The sequence below is a fragment of the Haliotis cracherodii genome, unplaced genomic scaffold, assembly GCF_022045235.1.
Source record: "Haliotis cracherodii isolate W230 unplaced genomic scaffold, xgHalCrac1.p SCAF_22, whole genome shotgun sequence".
Classification (NCBI taxonomy): domain Eukaryota; kingdom Metazoa; phylum Mollusca; class Gastropoda; order Lepetellida; family Haliotidae; genus Haliotis; species Haliotis cracherodii.
This window is the reverse complement of record NW_027266278.1, coordinates 5,829,577-5,850,759: the sequence shown is the minus strand read 5'-3', so window position 1 is coordinate 5,850,759 and position 21,183 is coordinate 5,829,577. Positions and strand designations below refer to the sequence as shown.

Genomic DNA, 21,183 nt, shown 5'->3' with positions numbered 1-21,183 from the left:
GGGCTTTCCTCCCACATCAAGCTGACACGCCGTGATATGACTGGAATACTGTTAAAAGCGACGTTAAACCCAACTCACTCACTCACTGCGATGAAGGTATAGTCTGCACTCACTGAAACCACTGAAACTGATTTGCCAAAACCGCTGCCAGTTTTCGTTTTTCGTGAGTGAGTGAATACTCCAGCAATATCACGGCGGGGGACACCAGAAATGGGCTTCACACATTGTACCCATGTGGCGAATCCAACCCGGGTCTTCGGCGTGACGAAAGAACGCTTTGACCACTAGGCTACCCGACTGCCCTACTTTGAGAGAAAACATAACGAAAGTCCATAAATAATGCAGACACGGTTTAATATTCAAGGTATCTGCATTTTGTACACAGGTCTATGAAACACAACATACAGCTCATAAACAGTTTGATTTAGTGAGCTATAGCATTACATGACATATGGCACTGTGGACGCACCGAGGAGATCATCCTCGATTATGCAGGGTATTACATTCCCTTTCTATTATCATAAATACCCTGGGCCCGTTCGTAAACGTAGCTTTTAAACGTAGCTTTTTTATTCGAAATACGCTACGTTAAAACCAGCTGTCCAATCAAATTACACGATTGACATCATGACGTCACTTCCTGAAAGAAGATTTGTTATAGGGAAAGGGTCCAGGGTATTATAACAGAATTGAGATATAATACCCTAGATAAAGGGGGATGCGAGTAGATACCAACATACTGTTTGTTAGTTGAAGACAATGTTACAGTTAAAGATGCACGCCAGAAAGGCGAGCTTGAAAGCTGGGATTGGATGAATACAATGTCTGCGGAGTGACACAGAAAGCAAAACGTCGCGTCTGGTCCAGGCAAACCAGTGATTGAAAGCAGGAACAACGATCCTCGCCATTGGGGCATAATGGCACTCAAATAGCTACGCCACAGAGCCTGACCACCCCGGTCCCTTTAAGTGGACTCTAACAAGCATAAAGTGCTCGGGGGTTACTGTCTAGCCCTGTCTCCACACGGAGGTGATGGAGAGTATTTAGAGGGTTCGTGGGTTCGAATCTATAGATAGACCCGATTACGAGCCTTGAGGTTTCAGCACCACACCTTTCTCGCAGTTTCACCAAGTTGGTGCCCGTGAAGATCCGGGGTAGGGTAGAATATGTCTTCAGCAACCCATGCTTGTCGTAAGAGGCGACTAACGGGATCGGTTGGTCAAGCTCGCAGACTTGGTTCCTGTATCCGAATAGCGTGGGTCGATGCTCATGATGCCAATCGCTGGGTTGTCGGGTTCAGACTCAATTATTTACAGACCGCTTATATAGCTGGAATATTGCTGAATGCGGCATTAAACAACAAACAAACAAACAAAACATGTTATCCTGCTTATACTGCCAGAGATAGCTGAGTCTGTCACAAACATGGCAGGTTTGCAGAAAGTTGTCTTTGTTACATCGGTACGCCCAAGGTACGCGTTCAACATCACCTCTACAGCAAAAGGATTGTGTGATTCTACTCAAAGTGGCAGTATTGACACGTGCTATCATCACAAATTTGAGTTAAATTCAACAAACAAAGAAACAAAAAGCATGTATATAACAAGAGTCAGTTTCAGCTGTTATAAAAGAAAACAATCCAAATCTAATTACTGGTATGACATTGGTTTAACCAAGAAACCATTTTTAATAATAAACGACGCCTTCATATCCTTCATTGAAACTTGGAAAATAAATAATTATCAATTATTGCAGCCCAACTGTGGTTTAAGGGAAAACTGATGGCAGGTTTATGATATTCGATTATAGTCGAATCATCGTGTCTTCATCGCTTTGATACAACTACAAACAGTTGTGATTTCAATTGGGAGAATATATTCCGTTCACATGACGTTTTTGTCAGTGCAAACATATCGTAATATTATACGTATCTGAGTAAATATATGCAAGTGATCAACACTATATTGATAAGGCTTTTATCTCTTATATCTTTGTTGTCTTGCAGCGATTTTCTAATCAGAAACATACGTGATTTATTTACACAATAAACTGCCTTGAAGAATTTGGCTTGCAAATCTCGGTGGGAAATGCCAGCTCCGTCATAGCCAAATACAAAGGGAAGTAAAACTACAGTCTGAAGCAGATCCTTCAAATTCTATCAGATGATGAGATATTAACATCTGTCAAGCGAAAAAATTCAATCCTCCCGAAATCGAAAACACATATTGTTTTCAAGAAATAAAAACAAGCAATAGAATATTGTGGTAGTTTTGGTGCTATCATAAAAGCTGTTCATAAAAAAGAAATGCCCTTGGATCTTTTACGCCCACAAACAAACGTCGCGCGATCAATATTCCCAAGGTAGATACAAGTAACGTTATATGTAGTCAACACTGAAATGCAGTATACGTTATGACCCGGGTTGTAACGGAGTAATGATACTGTATGACGTCAAAATCATCCGGGCGGTGAAGTTCGGTGAGATTTTGGAGAGGGGGTGGGAATGTGTGTGTGTGTGTGTGTGTGTGTGTGTGTGTGTGTGTGTGTGTGTGTGTGTGTGCGTGTGCCGGGGGGGGGGGGGGGGGGGGGGTGTCCATGAACAAATGAGAGCAAAAGAAGCGGAGCGGGAATGAAAAAATAACTTCATTTTTAATTCAAATATTATTTTCGGCAGAGATGTTACATGAAATGGGGGGATAAATGAAATGGGGGTAGGTATGTGCCATGAAAAAGGGGGGGGGGATAGGGATGTTACATGAAATGGGGATGGGGATGTTACATGAAATGGGGGGTAGGGATGTTACATGAAATGGGGGATAGGGATGTTACATGAAATTGGGGTAGGGATGTTACATGAAAAAGGGGGATAGGGATGTTACATGAAATGGGGGGTAGGGATGTTACATGAAATGGGGGGGGGGGGGGGGGGGATAGGGATGTTACATGAAATGGGGGATAGGGATGTTACATGAAATGGGGGTACGGATGTTACATGAAAAAGGGGGATAGGGATGTTATATGAAATGGGGGGGGGGGGGGGTAGAGATGTTACATGAAAAAGCGGGTTGGGATGTTTCATGAAATGGGTGGGATAGGGATGTTACATGAAATGGGGGGGATGTTACATGAAATGGGGGATAGGGATGTTACATGAAATGGGGGATAGGGATGTTACATGATATGGGGGATAGGGATGTTACATGCAATGGGGGGACAGGAATGTTACATGAAATGGGGGGGGGGGGGGGGTAGGGATGTTACATGAAATGAGGGGGGATAGGGATGTTACAGGAAATGAGGGGGGATAGGGATGTTACAGGAAATGGGGGGATAGGGATGTTACATGAAATGGGGGAGGGGGGTAGGGATGTTACAGGAAATGGGGGATAGGGATGTTACAGGAAATGGGGGAGGGGGATGTTACAGGAAATGGGGGTAGGGATGTTACATGAAATGGGGGATAGGGATGTTGCATGAAATGGGGGAGGGGGGGGGGTCTTAATAATATGGTCTTATAGCCAATCCCTCCGCCCACCCCACTATAATATATTATCTGTCCCTTCAGCTACATTTACAGGAGGGTCTTCCCTACCGCCAAGATTTTATGAAATGGTCACGTGATCCACACTAATTCTATTAAGGCTCCCTCTCAGTGTTAGTTGGGATAATCTACACGGCTGAGACGAGCCGAATGATCAACTGATTTGTACTCCCGTCATTTTTACACGCTGATATCTACCAAGTCAACCAAGTGAACTTTACAAGGCTAGGTACAAAAACATATGTTAGCGTAGCGAAACGCCAACCGATTGTATATACATGGGTTGATATCACATGTCACATGGAATCACTCAAAATACTGGTTTATGAACCTATTTTTCATGAGGAAACATTTATTTTCAACTCAACGAATACATTCAACGTTACAAACACACCATCAAAATGTGTTCGTCAAAAGGTTCGGAGGCAAGGGAAGTAACTCCGGTGAAATATTTACAAAACGGGTGAGTCCGTATTGAAGGTTCCGAGAACAATATACACCTGTGTTCCAAAACTTCCTGAGAACTTCTCCTTTCGGTAATTATCTAGGCACCATGGCTGGGAGCTGCTTTGATGTGTTTTGTAAAATTATGAGGTTTTTTACACACAGTTTTTAGAAGACTATGATTGTCAGTATTCAGTTTGGACAGTTGCAAAACATGAAATGAAAATACAATTATTAATCACAGCCACAAATATAAATTAATCACTGTCTGTTGATCTGCTATCTGTAACACACGTACATTCATATTCTATTCTTTCAAATGAAATACGGGGCGGTCGGCTAGCCTAGTGGTTAAAGCGTTCGCTCGTCACGCCGAAGATCCGGGTTCGATTCCCGACTTGGGTACAATGTGTGAAGCCTATTTCTTGTGTCCCCCGCCGAGATATTGCTGGAATATTGCTAAAAGCGGCGTAAAACCATACTCACTCACTCACTCAAATGGAAAACGAGACATAACACGAAACATGAATTTTTCCAATAAAAAGATCAAGATTAATGTTTTTGTTTATTTTTTTCCAATAAAAAGATAATTATTCTGACAGTGAAGTTTCCACTTTTTCCAAATGCAAATGTGCGATCAGAAGCGGCCAAAGAAATTAAGACAAATATATACAGATAATCCCCTAGCTCTATTTTGTCCTGTACTGTTTAAGATGACGTGATGTCATGGCCCCCAGCGAATCCCTATCGATACTCCGCTTGTCTCGAACTTCGGAAAACTCGACACATATACTGAACAAAAAAAGTTAGGGATCATGAATATTTTGGAGATATTACACATGAAATTGTGTGATCAGTATTCACGACAAAAATATCCCCCAAAATGATTATGATCCCAAAGCTTTTTGTTCAGTTTTTTATCCAATAGACTTCGAGTTAAAGAGGTCTGAGACTGACCATTTGATATTCGTCATGGGAAGCATAGGATATAAACAAAGAAAATACTGGAAAAATATAACTTGGCTTCGAGTTTTAAACTCTAACAAACTGTTCGCTGGCTGGCTATGTTGGATGCACTAAAAAAAAGGTGATGTTTAAAAACAAATGTGACCGTCTTGAAGCAATTGCCATAGCAATTGTCTTGAAGCAATTCTCCATATAATGCCAGCACTCAGGTCCATTAATGACAAGTGCTTATTTACACATTAGAGCGATGAGCTGGTGGCTATCCCTACATTACAACGCTGACCAAGTACAGTTAAGTTGAGATTTGGTAGTGATGAAGGTCGTGTCTCGGACGTTGGTGTTCCAAAGGCGTTGACATAGCAACAGATTAGATAGCACTTTGGCTATCATCGAGCCTCGGGTGTGTGTTTGTCACTCGTCTGGCCATGTTCACACATCAATACAAAATGAACCACCCTACACGTGATGGCAATAGGTCATGAGAAACGATAATGTACCGCCCGCCGCTCAAATGCGTCTGTTTTGGAGCTTGTCATTCACAGGTGAAAAGCCCGATGTTTTCCGAGCGCTCCGCAATAATACAACCTCGGCACAATCATCAGGGGTTTCAAACAGCGATAATGCCCGCTATATATACGCGTTAGTGAGAATAACGTATTAGGTCTTGTCAGAAACTCGTCTCACGGTGCTGGTAGGGAAATCAATGTTATGATAACCTAGAAAATGTGTTTCTCTTGTAAATCACAATATTTGTCAATCACAACTTCGTCCTGACGTTTGATGTTAGGTCTCGACTCAGTGCTGCGACGTCGACAATGACAGCGGCGTTCCTGGTGACGTCAGGGAGGGGGGCGACGCAGGGCCCCCTGGGGACGTGGTGAGAAGTTCCCGTCACCCAGAATGTCTCCATTTCTCCTTTACCCTGAAAACAAAGAACTGGGTTGTTACGGGCCGGCCAGTTTATTTAATGGGATTTTTGTAGACTTTCTCGATCACTACCTCCAGGGATGCAATTTCGATCTCCAACAAATGTTGATATTCTAAATTAAACTTAAATAAGTGAGTGAGTATGGTTTAACGCCGCTTTTAGCAAATATTCCAGCAACATCATGGCGGGGGACACCAGAAATGGGCTTCACACATTGTGTCCATGTCGGAAATCGAACCCGGGTCTTCGGCGTGACGAGCGAACGCTTTAACCACTGGGCTACCCGACCGCCCTAACTTAAATAAAATTGAATTGAATTGGATTTAAAATTGAAGCGTAGTTACAAAAAATATCAAACTGACCTTGACCTCGATTGATCCACGTGGCTCAATAAAGAAACCTCCGATGCCAGTAAGGAGATCCTTCGTGGTCTTACTGATGTGGATCCTCTGGGCTGTAACACAAATTATGGAATTATACACAACTGAGTGAGTGAGTGAGTTTTACAGTCATATATAGTCATATCCGGCTTGATGGAGAAAGCCGAGGTTGAAGCAAGTCGCAGATAGTAACCACTTGGCATGGGTCTGGTCCTGATCAACCGAAGTTAATAAGTTGGACGAACCTGGGCCTGATTCGACCCCAAGGTGTTTGGATCCTGTCACTTATTAGGGGGCGCAACTCAAGTTGCGGGGCCTAAGACGACTGTTATTACATGTTATTTCATAGAATCAGGGGACCCTAGAGGATCCGGAGTAGAATAGGTCTTCAGCAACCAATGCTTGCCGTTAAAGGCGTCTATGCTTGTCTTAAGAGGCGACTAACTCCCTGCCATGGTTAATGCCCAGTGGCGTGGATCGATGCTCATGATATCAACAACTGGATTGTCTGGTCCACACGCGATTATTTACAGAACGCCGTCATATAGCTGGAATATTGCTGAGTGCGGCGTTAAACAACAAACAAAATCACAGAATCAGGCAGTTGAGCACTCGGCAATATTCCAGCTATATGACGGTGGTCGTAACATGGTATCACGCTGACATGGCGAGTTATTGACATGACATGATATTGACATGACACGTACTTAAACCACAACTTTATAGACACCACTGTTTATTGTTCAGTATTGTTCAGTATTATTCAGTATTATTCAGTAATGTTCAGTATTGTTCAGTATTATTCAGTATTATTCAGTATTGTTCAGTATTGTTCAGTATTGTTCAGTATTATTCAGTATTATTCAGTAATGTTCAGTAATGTTCAGTATTATTCAGTATTGTTCAGTATTATTCAGTATTGTTCAGTATTGTTCAGTATTGTCAATACACTAACAGGAATGCCCAGCTCAAACTTCAGCAAGCGGGACAGGATATATACTCACGTGCACCGCTTGATTCCATCCTCGAGGCGGTGTTGACGGTGTCACCAAACAGACAATACCGCGGCATCTTCGTCCCGACTACACCGGCAACCACTGACCCTGGAACACAACATAGAGACAGATATTACCCTGCTCGAACAGGCTCGTAGGAGCATTTCGAAACATACATCTTTGAAGCTAACTGACGGCGACTGACGGGATCGGGTGGTCAGGCTCGCTGATTTGGTTTGATGCATGTCATCGTATCCCAATGGCGTAGATCGATGCTCATGATGTCAATCACTGGATTGTCTGGTTCAGATTCGATTATTTACAGACCGCCGTCATACAGCTGGAATACTGCTGAGTACGCCGGAAAAGGGACAAACGGACAAACAAATAAGAAACTTTACGACCTGACACTTGAACCCGCGTAACCTGTGCAGTTGATAAAAACTGCAGGTTGGAAAGTTTGTACTTGGGCCAATAAGGGAGCAGCACCGGGGACTAGTGGTCTGAGGCGCCGCGATTCGCTGTTCAGAGTTGCGTCCCTTTGGAACGCCAGAATCCTATGATTATGAGCTCGGGTTCTGGGTTCGCCCCGATTATATTTCTGGGTTTGTCAGCCCTATATCGCGAGTTTCACCAAAGTGAAAGACCTGCATTACTTTGGGCTTTCCTCCCACATTAAGCTGAAACACCGTAATATAACTGGAATGCTGTTTAAAGGGCAAGTTCACACGAAAATAAACCCATTTTTCTTGTACTTTTTCATCATGAAAAGTATTTACCTCGTAGTGTCGGAGGCCTCATAACGGCATGACAGTTTCACACTTATTGTGAGCTCGCTACATTGACTGTGAGTAAAAAGAGTGTATATTTTCAAACACTGATACTAACTAATTCTAAAATTGCGTTTTGTTTAAAAAAAGAAAGAAAGTGATTTTTGCGTGTACACTTCCCCTTTAAAGCGGCGTTAAAGCAAACTCGTTCACTCGAGGGCCAATGCCCTCACGTGAATCATCTGTCCTCCTTTTTATTACTTCCGAAGACGATGTCTGTGCGACAAACAAATCAACGATTACTGCCTCAGCAGCCGAAGACGGCTAATCCTTCCAAATCAATTCACTGTGAACAGCAACAGTGCACGCTGTCGAGGTGCTGCACGCGGAACGCCTACTTTCACAAAATACGGTTTGACATAACTTCCGTAAAGAAGCTTTTGATATTTTCATTTTGGAATTCATCAGAATATGATGGATATATAATTTGTTTGTTTGTTTTTTAACGCCGAACTCTGCAATATTCAAGCATTATGACGGCGGTCAGTATATAATCGAGGCTGGACCAGACAATCCAGTGATTGACATCATGAGCATTAATCTACACAATTTGGATCGATGACATGTATCAACCAAGTCAGCGAGCCTGACCACCCGATCCCGTTAGTCGCCTTTTACGACAAGCATAGTCGCCTTTTACAGCAAGCATGGGTTGCTGAACACCTATTCTACCCCGGATCTTCACGGGTTGGAGATATAATACACTGGATAATATTCTAATAAAACAATGTGGTCTTATCTGTGGCTGGCTTTTATACATTCAGTGCATGCTGAAAGCGCTATCAATATTACCCTCAATGGATCAGGGTGTACTCAGTTATTGATCTCAGCTCAGCTCAGAATATACAACCCAAGCTGTCTTGCGAGGAGCTAGAAAGTTCACATCTCATTCTACCGGGTACCCATTTAATGCTGAACAGAGCCATATTTTGAACAAAGTCACTTGCCAAAGGAGGCACCAAACGTGCTTCAGTGGGACAGGACCAAACCCCAAGAAACTCTCAGGAATCAAGACAATCGAGGAGCTGAACACTCAGATGATCCCATTTACTTTTTGAATAGTTATTTGAATTTGTCTTAAGGCTGGTCATTTTTGAAAATATCAAAAATAGAAAAAAATAGTTGATGTTTTAATTGGAATGTCAAGTATGCATTACATTCATAAAATGTTGAACAAGTGTAATATGACAGTCTTATCGCTGCACCAAGTGACCTTATGATGACTCAGGTGAGATATGCTTGGAACGCCACACGTGCACACCTGAAGTGATTAGCTTGTTACCAGGACAGCGGCGGCGCCTTTGATGTATCACCTGACAGGTAAAGACGCTCTCAAGTATTTCTTCCGACAGACGCTAATGAAGGGCGACTTAGAGAGTTCGTTATATCAGAAATTAGACTTGGAGTGTAAGAAACAAAGAGCAACAGAAGCTATGTAAATATTAGAGAAAGGACGTACGCGTCCCTGTTTGTTCAAATGTAAGATGGTGTTGTTTCTTGGCCAACACCTGGTCTGTTATCAAAGAATTCTCATTTTATCATGATAACGTCACTGTTGTCATAAATGTAACGGGGGCACAGGTGGCCCAGTCGTCAAAGGCGCCGCGATTCGCTGTGCAGAGTTGCGTCCCTTGGACAACAACTTTCCCTTGGACATGCCAGAAACCTATGATTGTGGGTTCGAATCCCGGTTCGCCCCGATTATGTTTCTAGGTTTGTCAACACCATGCCCGTGCTCTTGGGTTTCACCGAAGTGTTAACGTCTGAGACCTGCATCACTTCGGGCTTTCCTTCCACAATAAGCTGACACGCCGCGATATAACTGGAATACTGTTAAAGGTGGCGTTAAACCCGCTCATAGATGTAACAAATTACACTTCGCGGAGTATGAAATAGTCGTGGAACGAGATAAACTTACTCCCTAAATCTACAAGGGATGTTAATTATCGTAATTTTGTCAAATAATACGAAATGAACTGAAACCAACAATGAAAGCTACGATTGCAACAATTGACAATATTCGTGTTTAAGAGGTGTTTTTCGGGGAAATACGGTTTCCTTATGTGCAGGGCGTGGTACGTGGGGTAGTATCACGTGGTACATGAATCACAGTCGTCCATGATCCGTGAAACAGTCGTACGTGAAGCTCACTGCTTCATTTGCGTGAGTTGGTTTTAATGACGCTTTTAATACATTTCAGTGATAGCACTGCATGTCAACTTGATGCTTGTTTGTTTGTTTGTTTGTTTGTTGTTTAACGCCGCACTCAGCAATATTCCAGCTACATGACGGCGGTCTGTAAATAATCGAGTCTGGACCGGAAAATCCAGTGATTAACATCATGAGCATCGACCCACGCAATTGGGATGCGATGACATGTATCAACCAAGTCAGCGAGGTGTCTCCTTGGGCAAGTGACTTTGTTCGAAATGTGCCTCTGTTCACCCAGCAGTGAATGGGTATCCGGCAGGATGAGCTGGTTGTTAACCTTCTAGCGCCTAACAGGCAGCTTGGGTTGTATACTCCCCAGGGAGCTGAGAATGATTCTTGCGTACACACTGACGGGGAAATAATAGCGCTTTGAGCATGCCCCTGAGTGGTGTGGAAATATGCGCGATATAAATGGCCTATTGTTATTATTATTATTTTTTTATCATTATTATTATTATTATTTACAGATTAAAATAAAAAATGCAGCACAGAGAGTTTGGGCACAGTCAGGCCTGTTAGGCTCATCATCAGCTCAGGGCCCTTGCTCCCTCTACACACAGCCCAGACAGCGAATGGGACTTCTCCCAGGAAGCGCCGCCTGGTCAAACCCACCCAGAACTTTTCGGAGAATGTGAAGACTCCCCAACACTGCAGCCTTCTTTATTAACCAGATTATCAGAAGGGCTGTATTCCGGGTAGCAAACACGGGTACTCTCCCAATGACAGTCAACAGAATGGGAGGTACCAAACCTAAGGCAAACTACTCAAGTATTAACTACTTAAAGCATATTGTACACCGAACCTAAGACTGGAATATGTTGTTCAGTGGTTTCATTAATTTCATATCTCTATGTGTGTTTCATGGAATAAAAAGAACACCTGGGACCATTTATATTCCTAATAATTTGGTCAGCAGTGACACGTGTCGTGGTAAAGCTCGTCCGGCCATCACGCGTCTCAATCCCCAGACCACGAATACCGAACGACTTCCGGCAGTTCCAAGTTATCACAAATATTACTTGGTTCTGTGTGATCTCCCGATTGCCGACTAACAATGGCACGACGAGCTTCCGGCTAAATCGGAAGTAATCTTGTGTGAAGGAGCTCACTTTACAGATTAACTACTCTGAAGTGTAAGACCGAAAAGTTAACATATGTTCCGAAATACCTCATAGACTCGCATATTTGGGTGAGGATGTGGTATCGATTATTATTTGTATCGATATGAGTATGTTTGGTCTTATTTCTAAGCGAGTTTGGGTGAATGGCGCCTGTAACAGTACTTTGGTCACACACACACAGACACACACACAGACACACAGACACACAGACACACACACACACACACACACACACGCGCGCGCGCACGCACGCACGCACGCACGCACCCACACACACCTTTGAAAACTCGAAAATGAGAAATCCCTAATAGTTAAACATGGGATCATTTGTTTGTTTGTATATTTGTTGTATAACGCCGCACTCAGCAATATTCCAGCTATATGACGGCGGTCTGTAAATAATCGAGTCTGGACCAGACAATCCAGTGATGGATCGATCTACTCAATTGGGATACATACGACGATATCATCATGCATCCAAATGCATCGGGTGGCCAGGATCGCTGACTTGGTTGATGCATGTCATCGTATCCCAATTACGTGAATCGATGCTCATGATGTCAACCACTGGATTGTCAGGTCCAGACTCGATTATTTACAGACTGTCGTCACATAACAACAAACAAACAAACAAACAGCTCATGTTTAGTCTCACAAGGTAGCTGCGGTGAATTTCACCTGAGATACTTTGCTTTTGTTTCAGGTTTCTGAACAAACAACCAAATTGTTTCCGATGCAGAAGTTCTGTAGGCTACATACATCACTCTGCCTAGAAGCAGCAAGCGTAAGAGTAATTACCGGTGACGAATTTGGATAATGTAGTGTAACATTACCTAACATGTAATTGAACTGATCCATTTACTGATCGATAAGCATATTTCTCATTCAGATAATTTTCCAGCGAGCCACAACCCACTATAATAAAAGCAATTTCGATCACTTGTCGTTCTTGGACCTGTGTTTGCAATTAGGTAACACAACCATTATTGCGGCTCCGCTCACAAGCAACAATACCGATAAAGAGCATACACGGTCTTTATCACCGTCTTCCTAATCAGACTCGCGTGGTGATGAACGTACAGAACCACGTCGACATCCACGTCGACATTCATGGGAAAGCGGTCGTTGTACGACGGTGTATGATCACATAGGAGCGATGTTATTAAAACATGATATTATCGTATAGATTATTTTGCTTTCAATAGGTCTCTAATGAACTGTACGTGTATGTCAAAGAAACTGGCTACCTGTGCAAGGCGAGATCTTCCCTTATATGGCGAGTCATGCCCCAAGGGGCGATCGTTACGAAACCATATTCACGTGCTCATCTACGTGCAGGAGGTTAGATTTGCAATTTCGTGATTGAGGTTCGTGTTAGTTCGAGAATAATCGAATTGCATGACCCTGCCCAAGTTCTCGTACACTTTTCTTTTCAGGTCTATTTTTGGTATTCCGCCGTGAAATTGCAGAAATATTGTTTGTTTGTTTGTTTGTTTGTTGTTTAATGGCGCACTCAGTATTTCAGCTGTATGACGGCGTTCTTTAAATAATCGAGTCTGGACCAGACAATCCAGTGACTGACATCATGAGCACCGATCTTCGTAATTGGGATACGATGATTTGCGTCAACCAAGTCAGAAAGTCTGACCACCCATTTGCCTCTTACGACAAGCATAGTCGCCTTTTACGGCAAGCATGGGTTGCTGAAGACCTATTCTAACCGGGATGTTCATGGGTTAAGCGACGTTGGTACTGCGACACGCACGCACGCACGCACGCACGCACGCACATATTTCATAGAGCACTCGCGCCTCAGATCCCCCAATATACAATAAAGACCGCGGGTCATTCATTCATCAGTGACCCCGACCATGGACGATGTAAACAATCACACCAACTACTTTCCCGATATAATATGTCTTATGCCAACCTTCAGTATTCAATATCTTTCAACTAACCGCTAAGTCCATTAACGACACGAGCGGAGTATCTAGACAATATCCCACTTCAATGAAGACCTTTCCCACTGATCAGATGAATAAACTGACAATTACGTCTGCAAACGTTAATGATGGAGAAATGCTGTGTCGTCCTCGTGATAGAGTGACTGGTAATGTGGCTGTTAAACTCACGAGCAGCATAGATTGTATGCTCCCCAGGGAGCTGAGAAGGAAAAGTGCCCACTAAACCATTGAACAGGGTCATTAAGGCGTTAGCGCTTTTTTGAATGCTTCAACGGATGGTCTATATAGCTTATTACAAATAGCCATTTACTTTTATCATTGTTATCATTATTGAGTGACAGCTTATGAAGCCCACAGTAGCTAGTGAGTGAGTGAATATTGTTTTACGACACGTTTAGCAATATCACAGCAATATTGGCTTATGGGTGGGTGAATATTGTGTTACGACACGTTTAGCAATATTACAGCAATATTGGCTAGTGTGTGAGTGAATATTGTTTTACGACACGTTAAGCAATACTACAGCAATATTAGCTAGTGAGTGAGTGAATATTGTTTTACGACACGTTGAGCACTATTACAGCAATATTGGCTAGTGAGTGAGTGAACATTGTTTTACGACACGTTGAGCAATATTACAGCAATATTGGCTAGTGAGTGAGTGAACATTGTTTTACGACATGTTAAGCAATATTACAGCAATATTGGCTAGTGAGTTAGTGGATATTGTTTCACGTCACGTTTAGCAATATAACAGCAATAAGTACGAGAAATAGGCTTTGCACTGTGTACCGTAATGGGGAATTGAACCCGGGTCTTCGCTTCAGCCACTAGGTTGCTACAGGAGATGTTTCGTTCTACATTTATTTTGTCTGCATGTGCAGACATTCTGTACCTGTCTTAATGTGTGATGGTATGTTTCGCACATTGGGTAATATTCCTGCAATAGTATGTCGAAACTGGACGGCGGGAGGAGTGAACTCTTAAACCACAAGGCTACCCAACTTCTGCATCGATCAGATGAAATAACTTTTTTCTATCAGAGGCATTTAGAAGTCGCGTACTAAGAGTACTAAGTAAGGATAAGATATCGGGATGAACAACTTCTCTTTTACAATTAGGAGCGACATTTCTTTGAAGGTTCTAACACCGTTATCAAGTGAGAGAACATACACCGAAACGTCGCCCCTATTTGTATACTGAACAACAAAAGTTCCTGTGGCATTGAATAAGATTTAATGCAAAGTCATGTTTTTCACCAAATCTGAAACAATTTTGGTTTGCAACAGATAAAAGACTCCTGTAAGTGTTGCTTGCCGTAAAAGGCGACTATGCTTGTCGTAAGAGGCGACTAACGGGGTCGGGTGGTCAGGCTCGCTGATTTGGTTGATGCATGTCATCGTATCCCAATTGCATGGATCGATGCTCCTGATGTCAATCACTGGGTTGTCTGGTCCAGACTCGATTATTTACAGGTCGCCTTCATATAGCTGGGATATTGCTGACTGCGGCTTTAAACAACAAATAAACAAACAAACAAATAATAAACTCACACTAACACACTCACGCAATCAGCTTCGTTTCTCACCTGTGTGGACGCCGATCCTTAGATTCAGATCCTGTTCTGGCATATGCGGAATACGGAAGTCCTTTACCCCGACGAGAAGTTCAACCGCCATCAAGGTCACCTCGGTCACGTGACGTGATGCGTTCCTCTGCGGCAGACCACTGACCACCATGTATGCGTCGCCGATTGTCTCAACCTTATACACGTCATAGCGATCAAGACAATTGTCAAAAAAGTGATACAACTTGTTGAGGAACGCCACAACTTGAAGCGGCGTGCTCTGGGCTGAGATGGTCGTGAAACCGACGATGTCACTGAAGTAGACGGTGACGCTGTCGAAATATTCCGCGTTCACTGCTTTGTTCATCTTAAGCTGTTGAGCAACAGACTTGGGCATCATCTGGTACAACAGATTGTCAGATCTCTGCTTCTCAATGTTAAGCTGGCGTGACTTCATTGACGCGTCTAGAGCGTATTCTTGTATGGACGTGGTCAGCCTGTGCATCAACCAGACCAGTAAAGGGGTCAGGACGATGACCATGACAAACGCAAGAATGGCAACAGCTAAGAACAGTTCAGACGCATCAATTTCCTCTTTCATTCTAAAGTTCATATCACTTTTTATCTTCAAACTGAGGTCCCTAAGAATGTCTAAATACTCAAAGGTAGTGTCCCGGAAAGTAGCACTTACCTCTTTGGAGTAGTCAGAGAAGTTATTTGAGATCCACATGGAACTGAAATTGGCAATGCTGGTAAATACACCAGAGTTCGACACGTTATATTCATCATATATATCGCTGGCGTGTTTGGAATACCTTCTGAATGTATCTATATGATCCTCAGCTAAAGCGTTGCTCTGCCGGAGCGAGATGTAGTCCTCATTGTTCAAAGAACCGTTTTCAAAGAACACGATCCCAAACGCGACAACGATGCCAACGTTCTCTTTGGCTCTGATGACCATCTTGTATGCTATCAGGTCCTGCCAGATCGACCCATGGGTCATGTCTCTGGAGGATTCGAGAAGACGGAAGATGAAACACTGGTTGATTTCGTTGTAAAACACGACTTCTTTGTGGCTGGTGTTATTGTCGTCTTTCAAATGGGAACGGTGTTTCTGCATGGTTTCTGTGAATCTCTTGGCGTTGCTATGGCCACACATTGGCCAGAGATCCTGCTCCATGGCCATCTTGTCTGTTCTGTTGTAGACGTCGTTTATGATGCTGTAGTTGCCTGTCCTCATGGAGAGCACAACATCGGCTCGCTCCATCTGTACAGTGTGGACGAGACTGCCTATTGCTTGGGCCTTGGCCAGTTGCTTTTGGATGACGTGGAGATCATTTGTTGAATGGATAGCACCAATCTGGAAAGGTCATATTACATGGTCAGTGTTACACTGGTCTAATAAGTCGCACCAATACGGTTGGTTTGTTGGTTTGTTGTGTAACGCCGCACTCAGCAATATTCCAGCTATATGACGGCGATCTGTAAATAATCGAGTCTGGACCAGACAACCCAGTGATTAATTTCATGTGCATCGATCCACCCAATTGGGATCGATGACATGCATCAACCAAGTCAGGGAGCCTGACCACCCGATCCCGTTAGTCGCCTTTTACGACAAGCATAGTCACCTTTTACGGCAAGCATGGTTGCTGAAGACCTATTCTACCCCGGAATCTTCACGGGTCCGCACAGCTACCATAATACACATAATATAACATATTTATTTATTTTTTATATATACTATATTTTTTTATTTAAAGTCAGTTTTTAATTCTTTATTTGTTATTTATTTATTTTTTTACATTATTTATATTATTTTGGGGGGGGTTGGGGGTGGGGGATGGGGAGGGGGCCGTATTGTTACAGTTACTTCTAAAACAACTTTTGGGGGGCAAAATAATTCAAATCAGCAAGGTCACACAGGTCACATGCTCGGTCCTCGTTCTATTTCAGCCAACCCTTACGCCCGCACAGAATGGTTGGACACTAACCGATGAGGGGGCGGTCGGGTAGCCTAGTGGTTAAAGCGTTCGCTTGTCACGCTGAAGATCCGGGTTCGATTCCCGACATGGGTACAATGTGTGAATCCCATTTCTGGTGTCCCCCGCCGTGATATTGCTGGAATATTGTTAAAAGCGGCGTAAAATCAAACTCACTCACTCACTCACTCACTTACCATGAGATTGGCAGCAAATCCCATCACCCCAGCCAGGGGGATGAAGATAAGGGTGAGTACCCGGATCATCTGCAGCGTCTTGCCCCGCGAGGAGATGGGGTCGGCGTAACAGAACTGCGACTTGACGTTGATCTCCAACACGCCGGCAAACGACTGCTCACTTCTGTCGCACTGCGCCATCTTTGTTACCTGAGGCCTGGAATGTAAAACACTCAGTTACTGTTCATTGTGTTCCTGTACGGAGTGAATTTGGCGTTAGTTTTAAATCAACGCCTTAATGGAAGATGGAGGTGGGGTAGCCTAATGGTTGAAGCGTTCGCTCGTCACGGCGAAGACCCGGGTTCGATACCCGACATGGGTACAATGTGTGAAGCCCATTTCTGGTGTCCCCTGCTGTGTTATTGTTGGAATAGTGTTAAAAGCGGCGTAAAGCTATACTCACTCACTCATTCATTAATGGAAGCAGCTGGCGAAGATCTGGGGTAGAATAGGTTTTTAGCAACCCATGCATATCGTAAGAGGCGACTCTTCTTGTCGAAGGAGGCGACTAAATGGATTGGGTGATCAGGCTCGCTAACTTGGTTGATGCATGTCATCGTATCTCAACGATGCTCATGATGTTAATCACTGGACTTTCTTGTACAAGCTCGATTATCTACAGACTGCCGTCATATAGCTGGAATATTGCTGAGTGCGGCGTTAAACAACAAACAAACAACAAAGGAAGCCATCGAGTGATTCCCAAAGGCTGGAAGTCTTAAAGGAACACGTGGCCTTAATACGTCACAGTGAAATCCCCTTTTCTGCACACGACACCACAACTACCAGTTATGTGTATAAAAACCCAGTAACGCAAAGGAAGGACGATAATGAAAGCATATCATTGTGGGATTCGAAAATCACTCAATGTCTACCTTGAATTTATACTCATGCTTGCTTGTGTGTGCGTACGTGCGCTTTACCCGTCCGTCAACCTTACCACCGTCTCTACAAAGTCAGTTCTAAGGCTATATTCCTCATACATCTATGTATTCTTTGACAAATTAAGTTTTCTATTTTTACCACCAAGACAACCTTTCATTCACACCCAGTACCATCCAAGCTGTACGATATATGGCTTACCCACGCAATGTCTTTACTGCTGATGCCGGCTCTCAAAGTTGTCCAAGATATACGACAGTCTTAGCTACGATTGTTTACAGAACATGACTTAAAGATGGTCATCGAGTCAAACTAAAAGGCTGGAAGATCAAAGTAACACGTGACCTTAATACACTACAATGGAATTCCCTTTCTTCAAACGTCACAGTACATCATCTGGAGATCAAACGTATTTTGCAAAAACAAAGTGAGTTAGTATGGTCTTGCGCCGCGTTTAGCAAATATTCCAGCAATATAACGGCGGGGTACACCAGAAATGGGTTTCACACATTGTACCCATGTTGGGACTCGAACCCGGGTCTTCGGCGTGACGAGCGAAGGCTTGAACCACTGGGCTATCCCACTGCCCCAGAACCGCCTCCGTGGTCTCGTGGTAGAGCGTCCGCCCGGAGAGCGGAAGGTCTGGGGTTCGATCCCAGGCCGCGTCATACCAAAAGACGTTAAAAGATGGTACTTGTTGTTACCCTGTCTGGCGCTCGGCATTAAGGGGCTAAAACAAGGACTGGTCGGCTCGGAGTCAGTATACTGTGTCTGAGTGGGGTATTCATGTTAAACTGCGGCATGGTATCTCAGTGAGTTAGCACTATAGATCGGCATTAGTCCGGGACTAGTACAATCAGCCACAAACACACACACACATACATTTGCATGCACGTCGCTATATAAGTGTAATAATCTTGGACGCGACGTCAAACCCCATTTCACCTCAACTAACCTCACCCACTACCCCAGCAAAACAAAGAATTAATCAAGTAAACATGTTATAGGACCCTGGGTTTTTTTCAAAGCGTGCACCCAAGCCGTTTGTAAAATGGCCATTAGATAACTAATTTGAACGGTTAGGCGATGTCATTTATTAACTGGTATTCTTTGTATCGATAAAACGCGAATAACAGCCCCTTTTACTGGCTGATTTTGAAAGCAAAGTCAATATACTACTTTGTTGTGGCGAGTAAAACGTTTTATCAATGGCTCGTAGATTGCTACTTAAATGGACGGCAAGAGTTACCGCTTAACAATGGATTAAACCGACAAACACACAACTAATTGATGCGTCTCGTTTATGGACAGTTTCAGAGTGGCTTGAGATAACACGCACATCAGAAAGCCTGTAACAACTGTCACACTGGTTAAAATAAGTTTTTGTATGTCCGTTCGTTTGTTTTTTAACGCCGCACTCAGCAATATTCCAGCTACGTGACGGCGGTCTGTCAATAATAATAATTGACTTGGTTGATGGATGTCATCGTATCCCAATTGCTTGGATCGATGCTCAGATTCTCGTACTTTTTGGGGTTGAGTCCCGTCCGGGATTCGAACCCACACTTGCCAGAGTGAGGCACCTAATCGCCAGCACACAAAGTCAGCGAGCTAACCCACTCAGCCAACGAGGCTTCCACAAAAATGAAAGTCCGATAACTGGTAGTCTAGATCACGTACTTTGTGTACCCCTCTGACAAGTGTAATTTGACACGTCTCCCATGGCCGAAAGCTATGAATACACAATGCCAATTAGAAAGTGGTCAAATGTAACAAATGTTATATTTGGGATAACACTTTCTTCGCAAAGTACAGATTCTCGCACTTCTTTGGGTCGAGTCCCGTCCGGGATTCGAACCCACGCTTAAAGGGGCTGTACAAAAAGTTGATATCTCATATAAGACATAAACGACGAGTTGGAGTTGTTATCGTACAATAAAACACTGCAGGGAGAATAAACCATGGGTGGGCGCAGATTTATGAATCTGAGAATAAAGGCAAACATTTCACTTACCGAAAATCAGGCGAAAGCGTGTTTATCTGCGACATTACGGCGTATCACGGGCAGATAACTCTAATCTCGATTCCTGAAAGACAAACAAAACATGAGACGTGTGCAGTGATTGTTGGTGCCGTGTACGACCTCACAAGCTTCGGGATATAACTTGCAGTCGCAGCATCAAACAGCGATATCATAAGATCTACGAGGCTATTCTGAATATTATCAGAATAGTCAAACATTGTACAAGTGGCATATTAGCTCATAAATAACGCTGTGTTCTTTAACAATCCAAGCGTTACCTTGTAATAACGGTGTAGTGGCTGGCGTGTGATCACGCCTAAGGTCCTGGGTTCGATTCCCGACATGGGTACAATGTGTGAAGCCTATTTCGGGCAACCCCCGCCGTGTATTGCTGGAATATTGCTAAAGCGGCGTAAAACCATACTCACTCACTCACTCACTCACTCATCCTTTCACAAGTGCTATTATAATGGGTTCGTTTTTGCTGACATATGTTTTGTTTCCATTTCACTTCGGTTTTCTCTGAGAAAAAAAATGCAACAGCAATTCTCTCGAGGACAAATACATAAGAGAAAAACTCTGAAAAAGAAAACAAGTTTTTGCTCTCTGACGTCAACCGTACGGCTATAATCAATTATTGATTTACGGGGTGGGCACGTGTTTAAGCTTTTTGAAACCAGATCTTATTTTTATTTTCACATAATATTCGAAAACTTTTTTACTGTCACGTGTTCGTGGCACACTGCATCTAACGAGGACAACAGAATCGTCGAGCTCACGATGTCATGGGACGCATTGGGAAGAGCTGTTTTTAGTGAAACTCACACTGAGAATCGGTGAAGTCATATCTTTTTCTCTGCTTGAGGGGCGGTCGGGTAGCCTAGTGGTTAAAGCGTTCGCTCGTCACGCCGAAGATCCGTGTTCGATTCCCGACATGGGTACAATGTGTGAAGTCCATTTCTGGTGTCCCCCGCCGAGATATTGCTGGAATATTGCTAAAAGCGGCGTAAAATCATACTCACTCTCTCTCTCTCTCTCTGCTTGAAATATCTAGCAAGCCCTCCATAGAAGGCCGTCAGAGATCGACGACTATTTATATTGCTAAAATTATTG

General features: G+C 43.4%; 1 protein-coding gene across 1 annotated transcript; it reads right to left on the bottom strand.

Annotated features, from left to right (window-relative positions):
• Positions 1-5,708: 5,708 nt before the first annotated feature.
• On the bottom strand, positions 5,709-20,096 carry LOC139471377 (uncharacterized). Its single transcript, XM_071253722.1, has 6 exons — positions 20,062-20,096; positions 17,127-17,322; positions 14,969-16,307; positions 7,264-7,362; positions 6,242-6,333; positions 5,709-5,873 (listed from the first exon to the last, which is right to left on the bottom strand). Exons 1-6 carry the CDS (start codon positions 20,094-20,096, stop codon positions 5,709-5,711), a joined length of 1,926 nt encoding a protein of 641 aa, XP_071109823.1.
• Positions 20,097-21,183: the final 1,087 nt, after the last annotated feature.

Coding starts and splice junctions, on each gene's coding strand:
- LOC139471377 (XM_071253722.1), bottom strand. CDS start 20,096: ATGTCGCAGATAAACACGCTTTCGCCTGATTTTCG. Junction 16,308..17,126: donor GATTTGCTGCCAATCTCATG/GTAAGTGAGTGA, acceptor TGACCTTTCCAG/ATTGGTGCTATCCATTCAAC. Junction 6,334..7,263: donor GATGGAATCAAGCGGTGCAC/GTGAGTATATAT, acceptor TTTGTGTTACAG/CCCAGAGGATCCACATCAGT.